Here is a 24,159-nt window from a genome sequence, read left to right as displayed (position 1 = left end):
TCACCCTTAACCATTACATGTTTATCAGCCTCTCCAGCCCCTGCATTGCTTTTGCTGCTTCTCTGTAAATTCCCTTCAGTTTGTTGTGGTGCAGAGCTGGAGCAGTGTACTAGATGTGGTCACAGCAAGGCCACAGAGAGTGTAACTGTCATCTCCCTGCTGGGAGCAGCCTGTGTGCCCCAGGCTGGCAGTACCACTTAGTGGTGAGTGTCCAGGGCCGCTTGCCTAGCAGCTACAGTTCACAGTAGCGTCACCCAACGGTGAGAATCCAGGGCGGCTCTGCCTCAGGGTATTGTCCCAGTGAACTGGGGGGATTCAAGCCCGCCCTTCACCACCAGGTTTTGACCCAGGGTGATACAAAGCAGTAGGCCAGTGGTCCCCAATCTTTACGTCTGGCGGGCACCAGATGAAGGACATTGGCGGCGGTGGAGCAAACACCGAAATGCCGTCGAATTGCTGCGGGATTTCGGCGGCGACACCTCTCGAAGACGTTGCTTGTCAGCGGCAAGTGGCGTCATCAAGAAGCATCGCCACTGAATTTCTGCGGCGTTTTGGCGGTGATGCCTCTTGATGATGTCACTTGTCGGCGGCAAGTGGCGTCATCGAGAGGCATCGCCGCCGAAACGCCGCAGAAATTCGGTGGCATTTCAGCGGATGCTCCACCGCCAGCCAGGATGCGGGCTCATTTAGATGCCCCCATGGGCGCCATGGCGCCTGCGGGCACCACATTGGGGTTGGTATCCTTACTCATGCTCCTTGAGTCACTTCCTACCCCTGTTTCCTGTATATCCATTGATGCTACGGCTCGGTCTTGGGATCACACCTGGCTCCCTCCCGGTTCTTCTCTGGAGCCCCTTTCCCTGGCGATAGCGAGTCATCACCCTTGGCTCCCGTAGTTGGTAGATTTCTGGCAATTTGGCTAAGAGGCTTGGTCCCTGCAGCTTGGCATATCGGCAGGAGGCTGCTGCACCCAACTGCCCTCCTCAGTCAGCCCAGACTGAGCTGAGCTGAGCTGCTCCCTTTTGAATGCTCCTGCTGCTGGGAGCATGCCCATTAGAGGTGAGGGGCATGGCTTCCTTCATCCAGAGCAGCTCCTTAACCCTCGTCTCACCAGTGTGGGGTTGATACACCCTGTCACACTCCCTGCTCTGTGACAGGTTGTGTGTCTGCACAAGGAGCCCAGATTGCACTGGCCTCTTTTGTAGCCATATCACATTGCCAGTTCGTGTCTAACCTGCACTTCGCTATCTTCGGTAGGCCCCTTTCAGCATTGCTGCTTCCCAGATATCTCCCTCGCATGGTGTCCAATTGCCTTTGCTTTCACTTTTCCAAACAACATTTCTGTTTTGTTGCTTTCCGCCCACAGTTCTGATTGGTCAAGGGTCCTGAGTCTACTCTCACACTGTTGCTAATGCCATTGGCCTCAGTGGAGTTTCTCCATGTTTATGCTGGTGTGAGAGCCAAATCAAGTCTTTGTCCTCACTGGTGTTTGCAAACTTTGCAAGTGTACTATCACTTACTCCCTCTTCCAGAACCGGGTAAAGCTATTAAAGGAAGCTGGTCCTAACAGTGAACCCACCCAAGGCAGACACCTCCTCCAAGTAACATATGATTTTATTTTTTATCATTATCATTCTCGTAAATCAATCAGTTATTAATCGGTTTTCAGTCCAGATGCAACTGTTCCTATCTGAGCCAATGTGAATTCATTTTTCATTAAGGATTTTATATCTAAAGTCAAATTAGATTACATCCATTCATGGATCAGTCATATGTGGAAGTGTTTGCAATATCAGGGGCTCATGTTTGTCTTACTTTTCATAGTCCCGTGCTTCCTATTATTCATTTTTCCATTATCACACCAGATGTTCGTTAATTTTTTTTACCTCTCCCACTATTTTACCCAGACCTTCATGCATGTGTAGTGGTCAGTCGGTGCAGATCCATTTGCAGGAGAGGGGCCCTAAACTATATGGAGGAAGGAAGGCTTATCCCAGGGAATTTATAGTCTAAGGTCCTGATCCTGCAATGCTGCCTGTGGAAGCATGTGTATTGCAAAGTTGGAGCCTAAAATGGACCCATTCTTCTTTCCTTTCCTGAAAATCAGTATGACATTTGCTTATTCCAGTACCTTTCCAACTACCCATGATTTTTCAAAAATAATTGTCAGTGGTCCAGCAAACTCAATAGATGGTGATTCCCTTTGTGTATCGTCCGGACCGACTGATTCATACATGTTCACATTGTTCAAGTATTCCCTTACCCACTCTTTAACAATAGTTATTTTTTCAGGGTCTTGCTTCTTTACCAGTTGTTCACACTTCTTACCTCCATTTGCCCTACTGATGGCAAATGCAAACATTTCTTTGCCATATGCTCACAGCTTGAAGAAAGTTATTAAGCCTTGTGGTTGCAAACTAAGAAATGGCAATCATTTCTCCCTGATAACAAGCTTCTTTTGTAGGTTAAAAAGATTTTGATTTACCTGCATTTGTTTGAATGAGTCTGTCCTAGAGCTTGTGTATTTGTGGAGGATTTGGGTCACGTTTCTGAAGGAGCTTTTTTTAAATGGGCGCGTCTGTTGAAATGACACATGTTCCTACATTCAGAGGTGAAAACAGTAGAAAGAATGTGTTTATCAGACATCAGCTCCTCATTGAAACACTGTTAACATTTTGTACCAATATTTTGCAAGGCCTCTTACGCAATATCATGCCTCACGAATGAATCCATTCTCTTGCTATGATTGCCACATTATTCTTCTGGAGGGGATCTGATCTTGCAAATACTTACTACAACTTTGGTGTATACTATGAAGCCCTGTGCTCAGCAGGGCCTGTAAGGACTTTGGAAGCCAAGACAATAAATATTTTAAGGACAAAATATTGTGAGGAGTTCCTGATCCATGACTGGGGCTCTTAGGCACAACGGTAATGCAAATAAAGAGTAATAATAATAATATGATGGGTAGGAAGACCTCAAACTAGATGGATGGATTTTATACAATGGGATCTGATTTGCTGTGGATTTTCCAAGGAACTTTTTCAAGACAGACTGGAATGGAGAAGGACTCAAAGAGCCAACCCCATATGGATGGGACTAAGGCTAGAAGAAGATGGTGATGATGAGAGGTCAGTCTCTTTAGAGGGATGAACCACTGTGCCGTTGCTCAACTTACATCTCATCTTCCAGAGTGGCAATACCCTTAGAGGTATTGAAAGAGTTGGTTCAGTTGGAAGTTAGTTTCTCCGACAGTTGCAGCGAGATGATGATTATTGTTATTGTTAGTTACCTGTCACGCACCAACAATAGGGTTGGCCTTGTACATGACATAAATATTAATATAATCTCTGCCCCAAAGTTTATAGTCTGGAAGACCAACATAATGAGATGGTCGCCATCTTGTCCAACACACCGAGAATTGAACTGGGGACCTCCGGAGCTAAAAAGCATAATTTGTTAGAGCTTGAGCTAACGTGCCCCTGGCGCTATATACACTCTGTAAAGGCACAGGGGGGACCTGTGACACACACTCACCAGTGGGTTACAGTAGCAAAATGAGAGACACTGGGGATTAAAATGATAAAAGGAGACATACAGGCCCACATTTGAACTCCACAGAGATGCATGAGGTCTAATTCAGCACAGTATTTGGACCCCAGCATGAATTATATACGTTTAGTGTTTCCTGATGTTCTTATCAGCTCCAAACATATATCTTAGTAACCATGCCCTCTTCTCTGTGTAATTGCCTTTGCCTAGTCATTTGCACAAGATGAGTCAGCGTAATATGATGTTTCTTCACAGCTGCTGTAGAAAACGAAATAGTAAACTGATGTAAAACATGTTTTTGAACAGCTACTGTGGTAGCAGCGTGGTGAAAACCAAGCTCTCTTGCATACTATGTATGTCATTTCTGTTTTAAAGGAAAAATAATTATAATATTTAATATTAACATGCACGGAAAAACAACAAATTAGATTGAGTTAAGGCTGTATGAAGTCAGGTTGCATAAATGTAACATAACATATATTTTATATAGGAAAATATAAAGATATTAACCTTTTTAGAGGGGAGGAGGACTGCAAATTAAGACCCCAGTCTTCCAAACCATTAAGCATATGCTTAATTTTACCACTCGAGTTTACCATGAGGCTTAGAAGGAATCATTGGATCTAAGCTAAACACAATCACACTACGCTCTACAATTTCATTATTATTCAGTTAGAGTTTATAATTTTCCCTCCAGGTTAGGTTCATGTTGGGGCAATTCACTTTACTTGCAAATAAACAAGAGTAACTGGGCTTTATGGGGAGACTTTAATTTGGGAGGCAAAATCTATTCTGCAGCCCCGCCCCAGGCTGGAACGCAAGACTACAATACATGGCTCCTCTCTCCCCTGGAGTCACTACTCCAACCTTTGGGCTGGAATAACAGCTGCAGGTCATCCACACTAGGACCAGGAGAGCCATGTCATCATGAATCCTGTGGCCCATCCCCCAGCCTGTCTTCAACACAAGTCTCTACCGGGCCAGTGCAAAGACTTTCTCCATAACATCCAGGGGCTGCAGAAGCCGCCCCTTTACATGGTCACTTAACTGACTCCGCACAGCTGCATCTGGTGCAGAGTGCCTTTGTCTCCAGAATGAATTTCACCCTTGGCTACTAACACCTTTATTCCATGAAAGGTATTACAGAGATTAGTAAATAGGAGTATAAAGAATGTGACCCAAGTGACTGAACTGTGAAACTAACAATAGCCCAGATCTTGCAAACAGCTACATTGGTGTGGACATTTCCACCTGTGCTTTTAAATTAGTAGGCTCTACACTGGCCCTTGCAAAACACTGATACCCATCGTGTGTCTAAGTGTCTGGGCACTCCTGTTGGAATGACAAATACACCCCTGGAATACACTGTAGTGTTGAAGTAGAATTGATATCAAAACAGTATTGGATTGCAAGGCACTAAAAATGTTGTAATCCATTGTCATCTTATTGGATCAGAGCTTGTCAAGGCAATTTGTGGTAGACTCATTAGCGAAGTGCACAGGTCTCAGCCGACTATCAGATCTGGTCAAAGGCAGGGCCGATGCAATCATTTAGGTGACCTAGGCAGTCGCCTAGGGCACTGGGATTTGGGGAGGCACCATTTTCTTCGGCAGCGACCACGGCGGCCGGATCTTCAGCCGCCCCAGTCATCGCTGGCATTTAGGCGGGGGGAGCTGGGGCAGGGGAGCGCGGGGAGGGCAGCCTGCAGCAAGTAAGGAGGGGGCGGCACGCAGGGGAACTCCCCGCCCCAGCTCACTCCTGCCCCGCCTCCTTCCCAAGCATGCTGGGAGCAGGGGTGAGCTGCTTCACTTCTCCCGCCTCCGAGGCTTGTGACGTCAATCAGCGTAGGCGTTGCAAGCCTGGGAGGCGGGAGAAGTGAAGGAGCGACAGCGTGCTTGGGGTGCTCGTGCACGGAGCAGGGTGGAGCTGCCGCAAGGGGGAGTGCTTCAGGGCAGACGGAGGGAGCTGCCACGGGGGGGGCGCTCAGGGCAGGGGTGCGGGGAGGGGGGTGCAAGGTGGAAGTTTCGCCTAGGGCATGAAACATCCTTACACCAGCCCTGGTCAAAGGGCAGTGCTCAGTGATGTGAGACAATGACTGCCTTTGGCCATAGACGCATGTGGGATCGTCTTGTTGGCCCCACATGTGAAGACTGCCTGCACACTGACCCTGGCCTGTTCAAAATCAGTTCAGAAGGGTGATGTGGTAAATCAAAGCTGGGTATGTGTGTGGTTGGGTCAGCTATAAGAAACTGGTTTCTGACATCAGCTGCAGACCATTCTTCTTGCCACACTGATGTCACTGAGAAATTTGGGCAGGGCAAGTAGGCCCCCATGGGTGCCTCGATGATAGGCATGCTTTTGGGTGATAGAAGAGGTCTTTGTATAGTGGTAGGCTTGGGTTTGGATTGAACTTCTCAGGCATTCTAGCTGTAGCATCCTCATGGGGGATGTGTGGCGGAATGATGTTGCTTGACATGGGGAGCCACAAGACTAATGTGGGTCAAATTGTCCCAGTTTTGATGCTCGTGGTTGAATATAGTTGTGTGTCAACCAACTTGATGTGAGAAGAATGGAGCCAGAATGGAGTACAGTATTCTGCTGCAGAGTAACAGAAGGCTAAACTGGATAATTGGAGAGTTTGAGCAATTACTTCCCATGAAGTGCTGGCCAATTTGCCTAGAAAATTGTTATGAAACCTCACTTTAGCTGTGGTTTTCCTCAGGTGCTTAAACATGTAAGAGATCTATTTAGGGGTTGCTCTGTGTTAAACTGGGTGGGATTTGTGTTTCAAGCGATGTCCGTTGAGAAAGATATCCAGTTCTTGGGCTGCTCTGGAGTTGTAAAGGTGGAACACACTCAGAACTGACTTGGTTGTACTTGGTTGTAAATGCCACTGACTACAGAATTCAGCCATCTTAATCAAGTCAAGGCATCTTCAAGTTCTGGGAGTGACGGTGTTAGGTCACCTAAGGCAAGTGACCAAACTTGCAGGACTCGGTAAGAAGAAGATTTGTGTACAGACTGAATGGGGTCAGTGGCAGCACAGAGCCTTGAGGTAGACCACTGGTTTGTCTTTTCCACATACTAACTCTGTCTCCTGTGCACACTCAGAAATGTCTGTTGCGGAGAAGGTCAATGACTACCCAGGCTAGGAGTGCTCTTTACAATTTGACTAGGAGTACCATGTGCCAAACCGCTGTATGCTGCTGTTGGGTCCAGAAATATGGCTCACATCTTCAGGTTTTTCTGAAAACCATTTTCAATTAATGTTGTCAAAACTAGCACTTGATCTTAGGTGCTCCAACCTCTCAGAAAGCCTGCTTGCTTGACGTTGAATATTGAATCCATCTCGAGGGAGATGCACTGAAGAATGAAATGCTCCATTACCATTGGTCTTTCTTGTAATCAGTGCTTTTGAGGGACAGAAATTGTATGTTCTTTTTCAAGGTGGGAGCATTTTCTTCAACTGCAAGCAGTTAAAAAGAGTGTTTCAGTAATCCCAGCAGCATTCTCTGTAGCTATAGGACGTGCACTAAAGACCCAGGCAAGTGAGGGGTGAGCAGGCATATTTTGTGCTACAGCTTTCTTAACAGGCACGGTTCCAGGCCCCAGCACGCCAAGCGCGTGCTTGGGGCGGCGTGCTGCAGGGGGCGCTCTGCCGGTCGCCGGGATGGCAGCAGGCAGCTCCGGTGGACCTCCCGCAGGCATGCCTGCAGAGGGTCCGCTGGTCCCGCGGCTTCGGTGGAGCATCCGCAGGCACACCTGCGGGAGGTCCACCAGAGCCGCGGGATGAGCAGACCCTCCACAGGCACGCCTGCGGGAGGTCTACCGGAGCCACGGGACCGGCAGAGTGCCCCCCGCGGCATGCAGCCATGCTTGGGGCAGCGAAATGGCTAGAGTCGCCCCTGTTTCTTAAGGAATAAAATTAAGTGTGTGACCAAAGCCCCAAATAACATCTGATGCAACAAAAATGTCAAACTGGGAGCCATACTGGCTGGAGCCTTGGGGCTGCATTTAATTTGCAGAAAATGGAGCAGATTGCACTCTCCCTTGTCTTTAATATGTTCATGTCCATTCACAACTAAGTGGAGCATCGCATTCCAATCATAGAGCCATACGGTTAGAAGGGACCTGAGGGCCATCTAGTCCAGCTCTCTGCCAAGACGCAGGATTTGTTGTGTCTACACCATCCAAGACAGATGGTTCTCTAGCCTCCTTTTGAAAACCTCTGTAGAAGGAGTTCCCTCAACCATCCTAGGCAGTCTGTTCAATTGTCTGGCTGTTCTTACAGTTAGGAAGTTTTTCCTGAGATTTAATCTAAATCTGCTATGCTGCTATGCTGTAGTTTGAACCTATTTTCTATTATCCTACCGGGCAAGAGAGAACAATTTTCCTCCATCTTTTTTTTATGGCAGCCTGTCAAGTATTTGAAGATTGTTACATGTCCCCTCTTACTCACCTTTTTTCCTAACTAAACATCCCCAGTTCCTTCAGCCTTTGCTCATATGGCTTGCATTTCATCCCTTTGATCATTTTTGTCACTCACCTCTGGATTCTTTCCAGTTTCTCTGCATCCTTTCTAATACAGCGGTGATCAGAATTGGATGCAGCACTCCAACTGAGGCCTAACAAGCGCTGAGTAGAGCAGTACTATCACCTCCCGTGACTTGCATGCTACACCTCTGTTAATGCAACCTACAATTACATTTGTTTTCTTTGCAACAGCATCACATTGTTGACTCATGTTGAGGTTGTGATCCACCACAACTCCCAGATCCTTTTCAGCAGTGCTTTCAGCAGCAAGCCAGTTATCTCCCATTCTGTATTTGTGCGTTTGCTTTTTCTACCCTAAGTGTAGCACCTTTTGTTTGTCATTGTTGAATTTCATTTTGTTGCTGATAGCCCAGTTCTCCAATTTATGCAGATCCCTTTGAATTTTAGCTCTATCCTCCAAAGTGTTTGCAACCCCCCTCCCAGCTTTGTGTCATCTGCAGATTTGATCAGTATGCTCTCTATTTGCACATGCAGGTCATTAATAAAGATGTTAAATAACACTGGACTGAGAACACATCCCTGTGGAACCCCACTTGAGACCTCCTTCCAATCTGACATCATTTCATTAATAGTTACTCTTTGTTTGCAGTTGTTTAACCAGTTATGTATCCATTTAATGATACTTCTACCAAGCCTGCATTTCTCCAACGTACTTATAGGAATGTCATGTGGGACTGCCAAACACCTTGTTAAAGTCCAGTGATATAATATCCACCATATTCCCCCTATCTACCAAACCGGTTACCTTGTCAAAGAAGGAAATCAAGCTGGTTTGGCATGGTTGGTTCTTAGTAAATACATGATCACTCTTTCATCCTCCAGGTATTTGCAAATTGAATGTTTTATACATTGCTCTAGTAGCTTCCCAGGTATCGAAGTCAGGCTGATTGGTCTGTAGTTCCCCGGGTCCTCCTTTTCCAAAGATGAGCGCTACATTAGCCCTTTTCCAGTGTTCTGGGACCTCTCCTGTCATCCATGAATTTGCAAATATTGTTGCCAATGGCTTTGAAATATCTTCAGCTAATTCGTTCAGCACCTGGGGTGAGTAGCATCAAGCTCTGCTGACTTGAATTCATTCAGATTAGTCAGGAGATCTGTGACTTGTTCTTTACTTATCCTGATCTGCATTCCTTCCCCTTTATTGTCTATGGTAACTTTGCTAGCCATCCAGTCACATGTTATTTTTGTGAGAAGAGTGAAGCAAAGTAGGCATTGAGCATCTTCTGTTACCAGCTCACCTTCTCCATTGAGCAGCAGACCCGCACCATCCTTGATCTTTCTTTTTTGTCTGACATATTTGTAGAGCCCCTTCCTGTTGTCTCTAAGCTTTCTTGTCAGCTGTAACTTATTCTTTGCCTTAGCTTTCCTGATTTTATGCCTTCATGCTCGCACTATTCCCATGTAAACTTCCTCCTTCTATTTCCTGTATGTATCCCTTTTAGTTTTTAGATACCTAAAAAGGTCCTTGTGCAAGCATATTGTTCTCCTGTGGCTCTTCTTATCTTTCCTCTGCGTCAGAAAAGCTTTATGATGAGCCTCTAATATTACGTCTTTTAGGATCTGCCAACTCCATTCGACATTCTGGTACCTGCAGTCTCCCGAGGTCCCATTGCCTTCTCAAATAGGACTGATCCTGGACCACATAATATATGAGGCTTTGTGTATTCTGCGGTAAGCTGGACTGAAACTCTGGAGCAAGACTCCTGACATTGGCTGTGGCAGATTGGAAATGGTGCCCAGGACCCATATTAAAAAATGGAGGGATTTTTAAAAATGAATTAAATCTGAAAATGATTAGTAAAAGTCAGTCCGCAGACTGCAGGACAGAACCTGTTTACACTCAGTTCACATTTTCGAGGTTACCCTCACAACTGTAAGGGTAACCATTTTTTTTTGTTTTTTGGTTTTTTTTAATGAAAGCTTGAATTCTGGAGCACAGGGGTGTGGAACACATGAGGCTCTGGTTAAAGAATTTGGTTGGATGCGTTTGGCCAAAGGTCCACACTCTAAGCACTCTTCATGAAGATGAAAGGGTTATGATCGAGCAGACAAGCCCAAATATTTGATTCAGCCTGATCTGACATTTCCCACTTTATCCCTGCCCCCGCAGTAAAGTAATAAAACCGCAGTTTCAACACTACAAAACCCAACAATAAGAAACCCAGTATTGTGAATAAGCATGTCATGCCTTCAGGCCACCTTTCCTGACAGCTATGGGCTGAGAGGATGTAGAACGTGGCAGAATTTTTGATCTCTAAGCATAGCAGAGAGCAGGACTTTTGTCAGTTTTAATCTCCCATTGGCTCATGAGAATGAAGCTGGCAGGAGAGAATGGAGACAGTTGTGCTCATGCAGTCCCTAAAATTTCTCATTTCTTGTTGTTTCAACAACTTTATTGAATTGGTTTTTATTTTCTTTGTGGGCCAGTACCAAGTTTGTATATCCTTTACTCAGGATTCACAAACATTTATATCTTAGGGGTACAACCACAAACCAGGGTGGCCAAATTTTGCCCACTCAAGGACCCTCCTGTTTTGGCAACATGTAAAGCTTGGTTTGCTTGGGTCGATATAACCTGCAGGCAACGTGTCTGCATCCAAGAAGCGATTCAGTCAGACAGAGAAATTCAGGCACAACAAACTCTGCTCTGCTTACTTGTTGTTTTAACCAACCTGCAAAGTTGGCAATAAGATTTCTCTAAAGTCAACTACTATACTTTCAAAGAAACAGACCTAGCAATCGCGCCACCTGGTGGCTAAGAGTAATATTGCAAAAACATCATTGAGAGCTTGCTGGGGATAGATACACTTTGGTAGCAGAAAATGGAGCAGTTTGCAGCTGTCTTTATGTGACCATCTGGATCAACGTGGAACATTGCATTCTGGGAAGGGTAGGTCCTGATCCAGCAAAAAAAAGTTAAGCATATGCTTAATTTTAAGCACGTAAATAGTGTTGGCTTTGAAGTTACATATATGCTTAAGTCGTTCGTTGGATCAGAGTCATAAGCTCCTGGGTCCCAGCTTCATATTGAAGATTAAGGCAACCCAGCCATAAATAAGTTTTAATTTTTGGGTTTTTTGTAAATATGATGCTAATTAGAGACGTATTCAACTGCAGGACTGCTGCTCCTGCTTAGCAAGGCCATGCCCGCCTGGATTGTTTGGGCTTCTGTTAACCTTTCATTGTCTTTTTTAAATCTGGTCATGGTCCTGAGCATGCACAGAAGCAAAGGAAGGATTGATGCCTTTACATTGTCATTTCTTGCTGTCTGTACAGTAGCCTTCAGTCACTTCCAGCAGCAGAGATGCTACTGCTCTTTTTTCATTTTTTTTTTTTTTGCTGATTCTGCTTTCACACACTTTGAGTCATTTTTTTTCACCTTTAGAGCAGAATAATTCTTTTTTATTCTTAAATTCTGTTTCTAGTCCCACCCTTTTGTAAAGTTTTTTTTTTTTTAATTGGTGAAAAATGTGCATGTATCAGCATTGCCCACTTGTACTTGTAGGGTATGATCTACAGCAGAGGAAGAATTAGTCTGTGGTTAAAGTGACATGCAGTCTTGAAAATCATGGGCCACATTCTGCAGTTCTTAGGCAATTTCTGTGGAAGTTTGGCTTGATTCAAATACCACAGGATTAGGATAATAGAAACTAGCAGTGGAAGACATTTGTTGGACCAAAGTTTCAAATAATGGAGGTGGAGGTCTGCATGCAAAGTGTGCTGCATACAAATTATATCCATGCACAACTGGTATTTGCATAATTACTTAGACTTGCCCTCAGCACAAGATACAAGGAAGGCTACATTTGATGAAGCTGTAGTGGTGAGTGCATTTCACTAAAGCAATATGTTCATGGTTTGTGAAGTACTTTGGGATCCTCTGGGAAGAAAGGCATTATACTAGACATTAGGGGGAGGGATATCTCAATGGTTTGAGCATTAGCCTGCTTAACCCAGGATTGTGAGCTCAGTCCTTGAGAGGGCCATTTAGGGGTGTGGGGTAAAGATCTGTCTGGGGATTAGTCCTGCTTTGAGCAGGGGATTGGACTAGAAAGATGACCTCCTCAGGTCTCTTCCAACCCTGATGTGCTATGTGTTGATGATGTATTATTTTAAATAATTGCTGAAAAAAGGATTTATTCATTCTGGTGGCTCCCAGTAGCTTACACTACTCTATTTAAAAAACATGTATTTTCCTTCTTTAGCTGAAATGTGTAAGTCAATGGAGATAAAAACGCCAGCATGGGGGAAAGAGCAGCATCTGTTCCACCAATAGATTTTGAAGAAGGCTGCTTTTAGCCATTCTTTCTGTTAATTAGCTAATTGCAAAATATCAGGATGCTTTGTCTTTGTTGGTAATAATGAACAACTTTAACCAGTTTGCAGTTTGACTTGATTGCTGTGCTCTGACTCCAGAAATTTCAGTGGGAGATTCGGATATCTGCAATGCTTCTGTATGCTTTTGCCAGTCAAAGGCACTTACTGCATATCATAACAGTCAGTGGTTACTGCTCTGCAATTTAAATTCCCGGTTCTTTTGGTTTCTATATGTCCACATATGTATCTATGCACAGTCGTTAATCTTTCCTGTTTGTTTCATGTTTTCTTGATAGCAAAATATGTTTGCAGTATAGAAGACCTTGTCAAACATAATGGGTCAGCTTCTGCTCTGATGGCACCAAGCCGCCAGAAAACCATCTCAACCGATTGCTTACCCCTACATGGGGTGATTGCTACACAGCCAAGAGTCAGAACAGTGGCTGCATACCATGCTACCTACCAGCACAGGGGGCCTTCCTAAGGGAAAGATGATGTGGCAGGGATGACTGTGTTCTGTGACTGCCTGTATAGCCCCTCGGTGGCCTGGTGTAAGTTAGTGGAGCTTTAGGAGATGTTCCATTATTCCAAATGTAGGGCCAAATGTTTTCTCCCTTATGTGGCTAGGCACGGGCTGCTGATAGTAACAGCCTCTGTGCTCCAGGGACCGTAGGGCCTACTGGGAAGCTGAACACCCAAAAAGCGGGGCAGGGAGGAAGAGGCCGGGTCATGGCCTCACTGCCCCCCCAGCTCTGCACTAGCCTACACAGTGGGGCCATAACATGCAAGGGGACAATCTCTTCCATCCTAGTGGCTGGAGCAGACTGCATCTACCCCATGGGCAAGAAGCAGCACTATGAGGGTTTGGGCTTCTCTGAAGCTCGGTCTCACCAGTGCTTGTCCTAGGAATGTGCAGCTTGGCACTGCCCCCGGGCAGGGCTGGGGTTTAAACCCCACACTGTGGCCCAGAGAGTTAGTACCTCACTCTCCAAACAGTCTCCTTGGGTCCAGTGGAGCTACTTGTGAGTTAAGTGCTGCAGAATCCAGTCTTCAGGAATCAGTTGGGAATACGACGTGAGGAGCCAGCTACTGTGCAGCACCACTAAGAGCCACGAGACCGGGCCCTTATTGAGGTTGTTTATAAACTAAAAGGATTTGTGTATGAAAAATTACGACAAAATTGACCTTTATGTGGGTCATAAACATACAGCTACGGGTAGCATAAAATCCCTCCTGAGCAGCTGTACTGAGTCTTTACCTGCAAGGGTTTAAGAAGTTCAAATAACCTGTTTGGCACCTGACCAAAAGGACCAATAAGGAAAGAAGATACTTTCAAATCAGTGGAGAGGGGGGAGTTTTGTTTGTGCTCTCTTTGTTGTTCCCTTTCTTGGCCAAGAGAGAGAGCAGACAGCTAAAACATCTTCTGAAAACATACCTGAAATGATTAGCGCATTGGCCTGCTAAACCCAGGGTTGTGAGTTCAATCTTTCAGGGGGCCATTTAGGGACCTGGGGCAAAAATCTGTCTGGGGGTTGGTCCTGCTTTGAGCAGGGGATTGAACTAGATGACCTCCTGAGATCCGTTCCAGCCCTGACATTCTGTGATTCTAATCTAAGCTTGCAAAAATTGTAAGTAAGGTGAGGAAATGCGTTAGATTATCTTTTGTTTTAGCTTTTGAGTTTTCCCTCTGCTAAGAGGTAGTTTCATTCCTGTTTTTTGTAACTATGAAACTGAGTCCAGAGGGGAGTCCTCTGTGTTTTAAATCTTTTTATTACCCTGTAAAGTTACCTTCCATCTTGATTTTGCAGGTATGATTCTTTTACTTTTTTCTTTATAATAAAGTTCTTCTTTTAAGAACCAGATTGATTTTCAGTGTTCTAAAAGCCAAAGGGTTTGGTCTGTGCTCACATTGTAACCAATTGGTTGGTATATTATTCTCAAGCCTCCCCAGGAAAGGGGTGTCAAGGGGCTTAGGGGGATATTTTGGGGGAATAGGGACTCCAAGTGATTCTTTTCTGCATTTTTTTCTAAATCACTTGGTGGTGGGAGCAATACCATCCAAGGACAAGAAAAGGAATTTCTTGGGGAAATTCTTTCTTGGGAAAGTTTTTAACCTAAGCTGGTAGAAATAAGCTTAGAGGGTCTTTCATGAGGGTCCCAACATCTGTACTCCAGAGTTCAGAGTGGGGAGGGAACCCTGACAATGTGTTTTTGGAGTTTCAGGACAACTGCACCTGTGTTCCTCCTCCATGGCCCACCAAGGGCACTTGCTTTAGCCTTCCAGCTCCCAGCAGTCACCTCTCCTCTGGGTGGAGACTCACATTTCACTCCCTCCTAGCCAGGGATTTTAAGGCTGCACAGCTCCCTACTTGACACTGTGATATCCCCAACAAGCCAGGCTGCCTAAACAAGCCACTGCTTGCACTTTGCTTTCACTCTGAAGGTGATGACCAGTGTATTGCCAATAGCTGTAAGTTACCACCCAGCTCCTTTTAAGCAAATACATTGATTCTTAAGATGAAAACACTTTAGAGAAAACATTAAAACAAGAAAAGCACCTATACACATGCTAAAAGCCTTACCTCAGAGGTCACCCCAACTCCATCCTAGAACTCTGGTAGGTTTTAGTCCTTCAAACCCCACAATGAGGTTTTTCCCTTGGTTACAAGTTCATCCATCTTTGCTTTGGAACCAAGGCTGGGCAGATCAGCCATTTCTTCACACAGCTCGGGCCTCTGCTCTTGCCCTTCTCTAACAGGTAATCAGCAGATAATGTACCTTTCTTGAGGGCATAGTGTCAAGTGAATCTGTTTTTGCATTAACTTCTCCCTATGGATTTCCCGGGAAATCCACTTAACACTTACTGTCCCAAAAATCCATACTGGTCTGGCACAGTCTGAGTATTATCTAGACAGTATAGTCTGTCCCATCTGCCCCCACATACAATCCCTGCCCACAATAATACGTAAACTGAAGACAATAAGGTCTTTCAAGAAGATTGCAGGAAATGGTCTGATCTGTTACTCATGTTTGTTGACCATTGCAACATGCTTTACTGAAACCCCTGCACCAACTAGTGATGTGGGGAGTGCATGTTCCACTTGCAGACCTGCACCTCGAAGACTGCATTTAATTACCACAAGCCTAGTAAACGGGCTCCAAAGCTGGGCCATTTGGCTAGCAAACAAATGCCTGGAGGCACTACTGTGCTAAGCTTATTTAGAAAGAAAGCAGTTGTTATTCATTAAGCAGATGAAAGCAACAGAAGTAAAGGAGAGGAAACTGGAAATCTGAAACCACCTGCTTTATTTTAGGGGTAATTGAAATGAATGTTTATGATGTGATCGATGTAGAGATGAGATTCACCCACAGGGTGGCTCAAGATCCAGCACACCATCTGTTTTGCTTCAGAAAAAAACCCAAATCCCACCAATCTGATTGCAGGTTACACCAGGCACTTTAAATTCAGTCTGTTTCCTTCCAGAAGCAAAACGAAGCAGCAGTTAGGCGGTGTAGTAGACAGATGTCCCAGTCATTCGCTATTTTTCTGTGACTATAGCACACTGTCTTAGCCTAAGTGCACTTATCTCTTTTGTTCCTGGTTTGAGCTACTCAGGATTCCCCCCCATTGCTTTGATCTTGCTGGCATGGAGGGAAATATCAGATCCAAATTTTAGTGGATTTAACCAAAACATCCTGGAGGGTGGCAGTGATTTGGGGTTGAGCTCAGCAGCAGGGAGCTGGCAACATGGCTGCTGTGCTCAGTATCCCTTTATGGAAAATAGTAGTCCTTTTCAGGGAGTGCTGAGGTTATTCAGTCAGTTAAATAATAGGCATTTATGTTTCATCGGTCAATCAAAAGTGGCCCAACATATTTCTCTTTTGTGTGGTAGGTCATGCAGGTTTTCCCCTAATAGTCTCATGTGGGAAGGCTGCACAGAGTCTTATCGAACAGAAAAAGAACAGAGAACCTTCTGTATTACTGCGTTCTGCTCTCCCTAAACTCAATGGAGATTTTGCCTTTGAGTTCAACAGTAACAGGATGGGGTCCTGTATGACACTAAGGACATGCCTGTATTGCGATAAAAGACCCATGGCATGGCCATGGCTGACTCTGGTCAGCTGACTCAAGTCGCAGGGCTCGGGCTGTGTGGCTGTAAAATTGCACTGTAGACTTTCAGGCTCGGGCCAGAGCCTGGGCTCTGAGACCTTCTCCCCTTGCGCAGTCTCAGAGCTCGAGCTCCAACCCAAGACCAGACGTCTACCCTGCAGTTCTGTAGTCCTGCAACCCGAGCCTTGCGACCCCGTCACCTGAGCTGGGCTCTGAAACTCGGTACTGCAGGTTTTTTATCACAGTGTAGACATACCGTTAGAGATTGACTCCACCCCCATAGGTATTTAGAGATTTTCATCTGAAGGGTGTGGGTCACAGCCCTGTCGGTGAAGGTAGGAAGTGTCTGGCCCTCAGCAACACAATGGGAGGTTGGAGTGTACATGTAATGCAGCGGGAGCTTCACAAGCCCATCCTGGAGTTGTCCAGTGCAGATTTATGTTTAATAACTTTAGGAAAGATTACCGTGTGCACAATTTTCTAAAGCAGTGAAAAGCACTTTGATGACTTCCTAAGATGACACAAAGGCAGTGGGGTGGTCAGTCAATGGATGAACTTACTGAGGAATAGAGAACAGGTGAGCAGCAAGACAGAGAGAGAACTCAACTCCTCCCTTTCCCATACCTCCTTGATGCTACTCACAGCTGGCAACAGAAGCTGCCAGGGAACGTGGCAAGTGGTCTGACTACACCGCAGACAGTGTTCGGGAGAGGATCCATACGCCTGCAGAGTCCAGAACATCATCTGTTATAACACCCCATCCCCTAGTCTCAAGGTCATGTGAATATCCTTCCTTGGGGCTCTGTGTAAGAAATGTTCCTCCTGATCAGCCTTCCACACTAAGCATGTCTTCACTCCTCAGTATCAGTCTTCACTCCTCAGATGATTTGCAGTTGTTAGTTTCATTCCATGAGGAACTCCACTGGCACTGTACACCACATCTTTCTAGAATGCATCCATGGCTGGACTTCAAATTTAACATGGAGGTGTAGCCTGCAGAGACTGCCTCTGTGATCCCATGTGCAGTGATCCCTTTAGCCGCATTGTCTGGCCCATTCTGGACCTAGTTTCTCTCCTGGTCATACTGAAGATGAGGGTGACTGCAGTATGACCCATTTAGGGTGACCAGAAAGCAAGTGTGAAAAATTGGGATGGGGGTGGGGGTAACAGAAGGCTATATAAGAAAAAGACCCAATAATTGGGACTTTCTCTATAATATCGGGACATCTGGTCACCCTAGACCCATTCCTGCAAATTGGGTGCATCCCTCAGGCTCCTGGAAAACTATCATAGACCTTGTTACTATGAAGTTTAGATACTTCTGGCTTTAAGTAGCATAACATTTGTTGCAGTTTGAAAGCCGTGGAAACCCTGACTTGCTACCAGTCTGTATTTGTGAGTGAGTGGCAAGGTCTGAATGTTTCCCTCCACATTCTTTTTCCTGCAGTTACAGTCGAGTACCTGTATTTAAAATAGGAATTAACCAGGAAATAATCTGATTGGTGGGTGCTCATTTAAAACATATGAATTTCAGTGAAAACTGGGGCTCAGGTAACATCCTGGACAACCTTCCCTCCATCAGTTTCTGGTACTGAAGAATTGCTGTTAATTTCTTGCCTGTGGCCACACTGAGTTCAGCTAAGGACTTGCTTCTAGTCTGAACCCTCGGTCACTCTTTGCTCTTCTTTTATATGAGTTTAGATAAGATCCATAACACTTACATTAGGGTAGATACAATTTTGAAAAGTTTTCATGAAATGTCTTAGAAAGACAGGTTCCTTGTTGGCTCAGAAACCAGATCATCAGCTGATGTAACGTGGCACCACTAGGCTGAAGTCAGTGGAGCTACTCTGATTTACATCAGCTGAGGGTCTGGCCCTAGTTCTATATTGAAAGTTGTTGCCATCTGTCTGCTTGGTGACCTGTGTGACATGAGCTTGGTAGTCTCCGTCCAGTTCTTGGGAGATAAGCGCATACCTCACAAAACCCCCCAGCACAACGAGCACTCCCTGGTAGCCTTGTTGGTAGCCTCAGCAGAGACCAAATGGGCATGGAGATGAAGTTATCATTCCCAGTGCGGGTGAACAGGAAGAGAGTTGAGAGAAAGGCTGGTCTGGTGGTTAGGGTGCTAGCTTAGAACTCAGGAGATCTATGTGCAAATCTCTCCGCTGCCATAGATTTCCTGTGTGACCTCAGGCAAGTCAGTCAGTCTGGTCCTCATCTGTAAAATGGGGATAATGGTGCTTCTCTAGCTCACAGGAGTGTTGTAGGGATAAATACATTAAAGATTGAGAGGCCCTCAGATACTGTGGTTATGAGGGCCAGATAAGTACCACAGGCAGATACGTTGGTAGTGCAGGGTTCCCCCAACGTACCTGTTCTGTGGCTAAATGGAGGAATTGGCTCTTCAGGTTTGCCACTGAGGTGCTTCGCAGGCACATACACTTATTATAAAATATAAACTAATTAAAATAAACAAGCCCCAAGCACAGAATGGGACCTCCAGGAAGTCATGAAATCTCCAATCACACCTTTGTGGTTTGTCTGGCTTCTGAGATTGGCTGGAACATGGTAACAGTCCTGTGTCCCTTTCTATCCCACAGATTGATGAACTCCCTGAGGGAGCTGTGAAGCCTCCAGCAAATAAGTACCCTATCTTCTTTTTTGGGACTCATGAAACGTAAGTGAATGAACATGGTGGTTTCTTTGGAAGTGTGTGGGCCTGAATCTCCTTTCACTCAAACTGTTCTTATTCCTGTGTCTCTCCATTGACATTAACGGAGTAAATCTTGACTGAAACCAGTGTAAGACTAGAAGTAGATACTGTGGGCCTGAATCTGGCTCTGGTAGTGTAAAGGAGCCTTAATGTGGGTGTGATTGTGAATGCCACTCTACAGGGCCAGGGTGGTGCATCGGGGCCTGCATGTCAATGGGAATCAGGGCCCATGTTTCTTGCATGTACGCATTTTGACACGACTATGTTAATGGTTCACCAGGAGCCAGATCTATGCTAAAAGTACATTATATTTGAGCTAACCAAGATGAATGTATTATATTCAAACACCTTTTTGGGCTCAGTCCAATCCCATTGAAGCTGGTACCAAAACTCCTGTTGACTTCACTGGGGTCAGAATTTGTCCCTTCAACAATAAAGAGGGGTTTAGAAAGTGTTTTTTCTTAATTGAAATTTGAGTGTCTCTAATTTTTAGCTCAAGTTAATATTAATTTGGGGGGAGTAACTGACTCAAAGTCAGTGAAAGAACAAGAATTTTCTCTTGACTATGGGCCAGATTTTCAAAGCTATTTAGACTACTGGTGGGATTTTCAAAAGCCCATCAGCACCTAAAACCCATTGAAATCTGTGGGACCTTAGGCACGTAGATGCATTTGAATATCGTATGAGGTATCTAAATACTTTTAATAATCTGGCCTTGTAAGCTTGTATTTCTGCATAAACACAGAACAGGGCAGGGTGAGAAGATTAGTGGTGGGCAAATGGAAAAAGAGCTAAGCTGAATCAGGAGTCTCACGCTATTTCCACTTAGTGCTTAAAATAAATATTCTTCTGTGTTGCGGGGTGGAAGAAGGTGGAACAGAAGGGATGGTGGAAGAACTGAGCTGGGTGAGGCCATGGGGAGGGAAATGGGTGGGAGTAAAGAGTCTCTAAATAGTAAATTATCACGTCTTAGAATAATAATATTAATTAGACGTTGCTTACTGTTAACTCTGCAGTGGCTTACTTTTGGGCTAATGACCTCGTTTGCCTCAGAGTTATTATTAGCCTGTGATCTGATTTTTACCTCAGGACAGAAACGCATTCTGCAGTTATCTCCATATTTTATAAAGAATAACTAATAATAAACTGCAGAGTGCGTCTCGTTAGCTCTGTTACAGCAGAGCAGTGAAAACTATCCTCCTCCATGAAGGACGCTGCAAAGATCTCAAACCCAGGTTGGGATGATTTTTATTTTTCACCTTTTGTGTACAAACGGAACTAAAATTTCCATATGTTGTGTCTTGTTATATTTAGTTGTAAGCGTTTGTGGGCAGGAACCATCTTTTTGTTCACAATGGGGCTCCTAAGGTAATAAAAATAAACACTGCAGCCGTTACCGCCACATAACAAAGGGGTAGGTTTTGGCTCATGGGTTCTAGCATTTTTCCATGCACTTAAATTTTTTATACATTATTATTTTTAGTCTGTTCCCGATTTGCTGCATTGTCAGCAGCAGTTAATATAATACATGAGACTAAGTAATAATTGTTTTTAAAGATGCACAGCATGATTTCAAAACATCAAAAGTTGAGGAATTCAGATTCACAGCACTAACACAAAATCAGCCAGAGTGTTTAATGCTTCATGCGATCAGGGCTGGCTCCAGGCACCAGATGAGAAAGCATGTGCCTGGGGCGGTACATTGTAAGGGGCGGCATTCCGGCCAATCTTGGGGCAGCACATTCTGGCCGTCCTACCACGGTTCTTTTTTTTTTTTTCTCCTTTGGCAGCCTGGTCTGCAGCTCCGGAACCCCCGGCCGGCTCCCTGCGCTCCCGCCAGTCCCAGCCCAGCCGGGGCATGGATCCCAGATCGGTGGGGCAGGAACTAGCGATCCCTGCTGCTCACCATGCTGCCGGGCTCCCTGGGACATGCCACTCCCCACCGCCTGCACAGGCCTCCACCTCCCTCGCTGCTCTGAGCACGGCCCAGCCGAGCCGCCTTTAAAAGAGCAGCTGAGCCAACACCTCCTGCAGCCCCTGAGGGCTCCGCCTGCCCGGCCAGGAGAAACACCCCAAGGCCAGAGGGGGGAGTCCCTCTCACCTGGCTGCGAGCGGGCTGCAGCGCCACCTTTCACCTCCCTGCGAGCCGCCTTGACCGCCCTCCACGCGCTCCCTGAGGCTGCCTTTCTTTTCTTTTCTTTTCTTTTCTTTTCTTTTCTTTTCTTTTTTATTTTCCCCTTCGGCAGTCTGACAGGCAGTAGGGTTTGTTTTTTTCCCCCTTCGGCAAGCAGTAGGTGTTTTTTTCCCCCTTCGGCAGTCCGGCCACCCTTTTTTTTTTTTTGCTTGGGGCGGCAAAGCTAGAGCCGGCCCTGAATGCGATGAACAAAAGAATAGGAATCCCATCTGCAATATGTGTTTAACTTGCAGGGAAAAAATCCTAACAATATTTTTTGAATGTCAATTTTGTTAAAATGCAGTGCGTTCCTGGGGCCCAAAGACCTCTTCCCATATAAAGAATATAAAGATAAGTTTGGGAAGTCGAACAAACGAAAAGGATTTAACGAAGGACTGTGGGAAATAGAAAACAACCCTGGAGTCAAGTTTACTGGATATCAGGTAAATGACAGCTTCCCTTCCATTCCTGCTTATCTTACTTATATTCCTGTTAAGGGTGTCTTATCTGTGTAACTACTGGGTAGCTGGTGCTAGAAGGCCGTGGTTTGGATAGTACTGAAGGGTTTCTGAGCTGGTGATGGGAATGTAACTGCAGAACATAAAGAGAAGCATGATTCTATACTCTGTGACAAATGGGATCTTAATTATACAGCACAGCCCCTTGGTCTGTGCAGTAGTCTGGAAAATTCTGCAGCAGGTATAGGTGAATTAAAAAGTAGAGTGTGTTTATTGAATTCTATGTAAACATGAATATTGGGTGCCCAGTTCCTTTTGTTGTTTATTTTTATAGCACCGTGCTGCCCTCTAACTTCACAGTGGCCTGAGGATTTTTCCATTGATAATGCATAACAGCATTATAGAAATTTGCGGAGGGGAAAAGGCAGAGCAAGAGGTTTTGATAGGAGCAGTGACTGCATTTAACAGTTGTCCCGATCATATGTTCTTCTTCGAGTGATTGCTCATGTGTATTCCACAATAGGTGTGTGTGCTCGCCACCTGCACTGGTGTCGCAAGCTTTTCCCCTAGCAGTAACCGTAGGGGAGTTCCCCTAACGACCCCTGGAGTGGTGCCTCCATGGCGCTGTGCTCTCCCGCTACCCTCAGTTCCTTCTTGCTGCCAGTGAAGGTGCTTCAGAACAGCTCTGCTCCAGCTTTGCTGTAGCTTGTCCCCAGAACTCTTGTTTGTTCAGTGTATGTGACCTGTAGTTAGTATTTGATTAGTTTTAGTTTAGTTTAGTTGTGTGCCCGGGCTGGGCCATGCCCCATGTCCCGGGTTTAAAGTCATGTGACACTTGTAGGCACCTGGTGCCAGTGAGTGATCCGCACGCAGACTGTCTACGCTGTTTGGGTGAAACTCATCTCAGCGATCGCTGGAAGGCTTACAGTCATTTAAACCTCGGACCGAGAGAGAGAGACATTAGGCCCTGGGCTATCCTCACGGAGTTGGCATTGATCCTGCTCTGAGTCGGCACTGTGCACCGCAGTGTCAATGCGCGGTGACCTCAAGGCACCATCTACTTGTCGGCACCACTCCCTGTCCACGGGACATGCCAAGAAGACTAAGACAAGGCCTTCTCCGCCGCGGCACCGGAGTAAATCTGGGGCAGAGACTAGACTCGTGTTGGGCAGTCCTCGCTCCCCATCGGCCTCTAGGCCTCCGACTAAAGTCAAGTGGAGCAGGCTTCCCCAGATGGCCCAGTCGGAGCAGGCTTCCCCGGATGTCCGGATGCCCTCCATGTCGGACGCCCTGCAGGCGGCTTGGGACATCATGTCCATGCTGGTACCAGAAGCACTACCAATGTTGGCCCCATGCTCCAGCGGCAAGCCACCACTGGGATCTCTGCAGTTGCCCCCAACTCAGTACCGGTTGTAAGATCAGACTAATTTATTCCTGAGTAAAATGATTAAAGTGCAAGCTCTCTCTTCTTAGGATCTCCCTGTGCAATATGGGACATGAGAGAAGAGTTTTAGTTAATTATTTAATAATTAGTTAATTATTATTATTATTATTTATTATTTCAAAGGCAATCCAGCAACAGAGCTCGTCAGAAACTGAGGGAGAAGGAGGAAATACGGCTGATGCAAGCAGCGAGGAGGAAGGTGATCGGGTAGAAGAGGATGGAAAAGGCAAAAGAAAGAATGAAAAAGCAGGCTCAAAACGAAAAAAATCCTACACTTCAAAGGTGATCCAGGAGCTTTTCCATTGTCACTTGTGCATTGCACTGGCAGTGTAGCCCTGCAGCGTCTAGATTTCTGTTCCAAAATAGTGGGGTTTATTGAACTAGAGAGGAGAGTTGGTCTAGAGGTTAGGGCTCTATTCTGGTATTTGGGAGACCTGGATTCAATTTCCTGCTCTTCCCCAAGCTTACTGTATAACTTTGGGCAAGTCACTTGGTCTCTCTGCATCTCACTTCCCCATCTGTAAAATGGGGTTAATAGCATTTCCCTACCTCACAGGGGTGCTGGGAGGATTAATGCATTAAAGTTTGCCAGGGACTCAGGCACTGTGGCAGTGGGAGTCACGTAAGTAGTTGAGATCCTATTATTCATTTTCGTATTTCTGTCTGTCTATCAGCACATCAGCACCGGTATATTATTCAGTGGGACAGATTGTCAGCTGGTTTAAATCAGCACAGCTCCATGGAAGCCAACAGAGCAATACCAGTTTACACCAGCTGTGGATCTGCCCCTACATATTTTACACACTTCTCGGATTGTCATTTTTATTAGATCAG

At 45.5% G+C, this 24,159-nt stretch overlaps 1 protein-coding gene across 4 annotated transcripts in view; it reads left to right on the top strand.

Annotated features, from left to right (window-relative positions):
* Window positions 1-24,159, top strand: part of HDGFL3 (HDGF like 3) — a 46,770-nt gene that overhangs the window by 14,600 nt on the left and 8,011 nt on the right. For 2 of the 4 annotated variants that reach the window (XM_075069655.1, XM_075069654.1), the window contains exons 1-4: window positions 108-203; window positions 19,138-19,214; window positions 21,728-21,866; window positions 23,449-23,607. In XM_075069655.1, coding sequence (XP_074925756.1) covers window positions 114-203; window positions 19,138-19,214; window positions 21,728-21,866; window positions 23,449-23,607 — 465 coding nt within the window. In that variant the 5' untranslated portion in view covers window positions 108-113. Of the gene's footprint in view, window positions 1-107; window positions 204-19,137; window positions 19,215-21,727; window positions 21,867-23,448; window positions 23,608-24,159 lie in introns of those variants that run through there. The other 2 variants (XM_032790639.2, XM_032790638.2) reach the window with 1 other exon arrangement.

This window comes from Chelonoidis abingdonii, chromosome 9 (genome assembly GCF_003597395.2).
Source record: "Chelonoidis abingdonii isolate Lonesome George chromosome 9, CheloAbing_2.0, whole genome shotgun sequence".
NCBI lineage: Eukaryota > Metazoa > Chordata > Testudines > Testudinidae > Chelonoidis > Chelonoidis abingdonii.
This window is presented reverse-complemented; position numbering and strand designations above follow the sequence as displayed.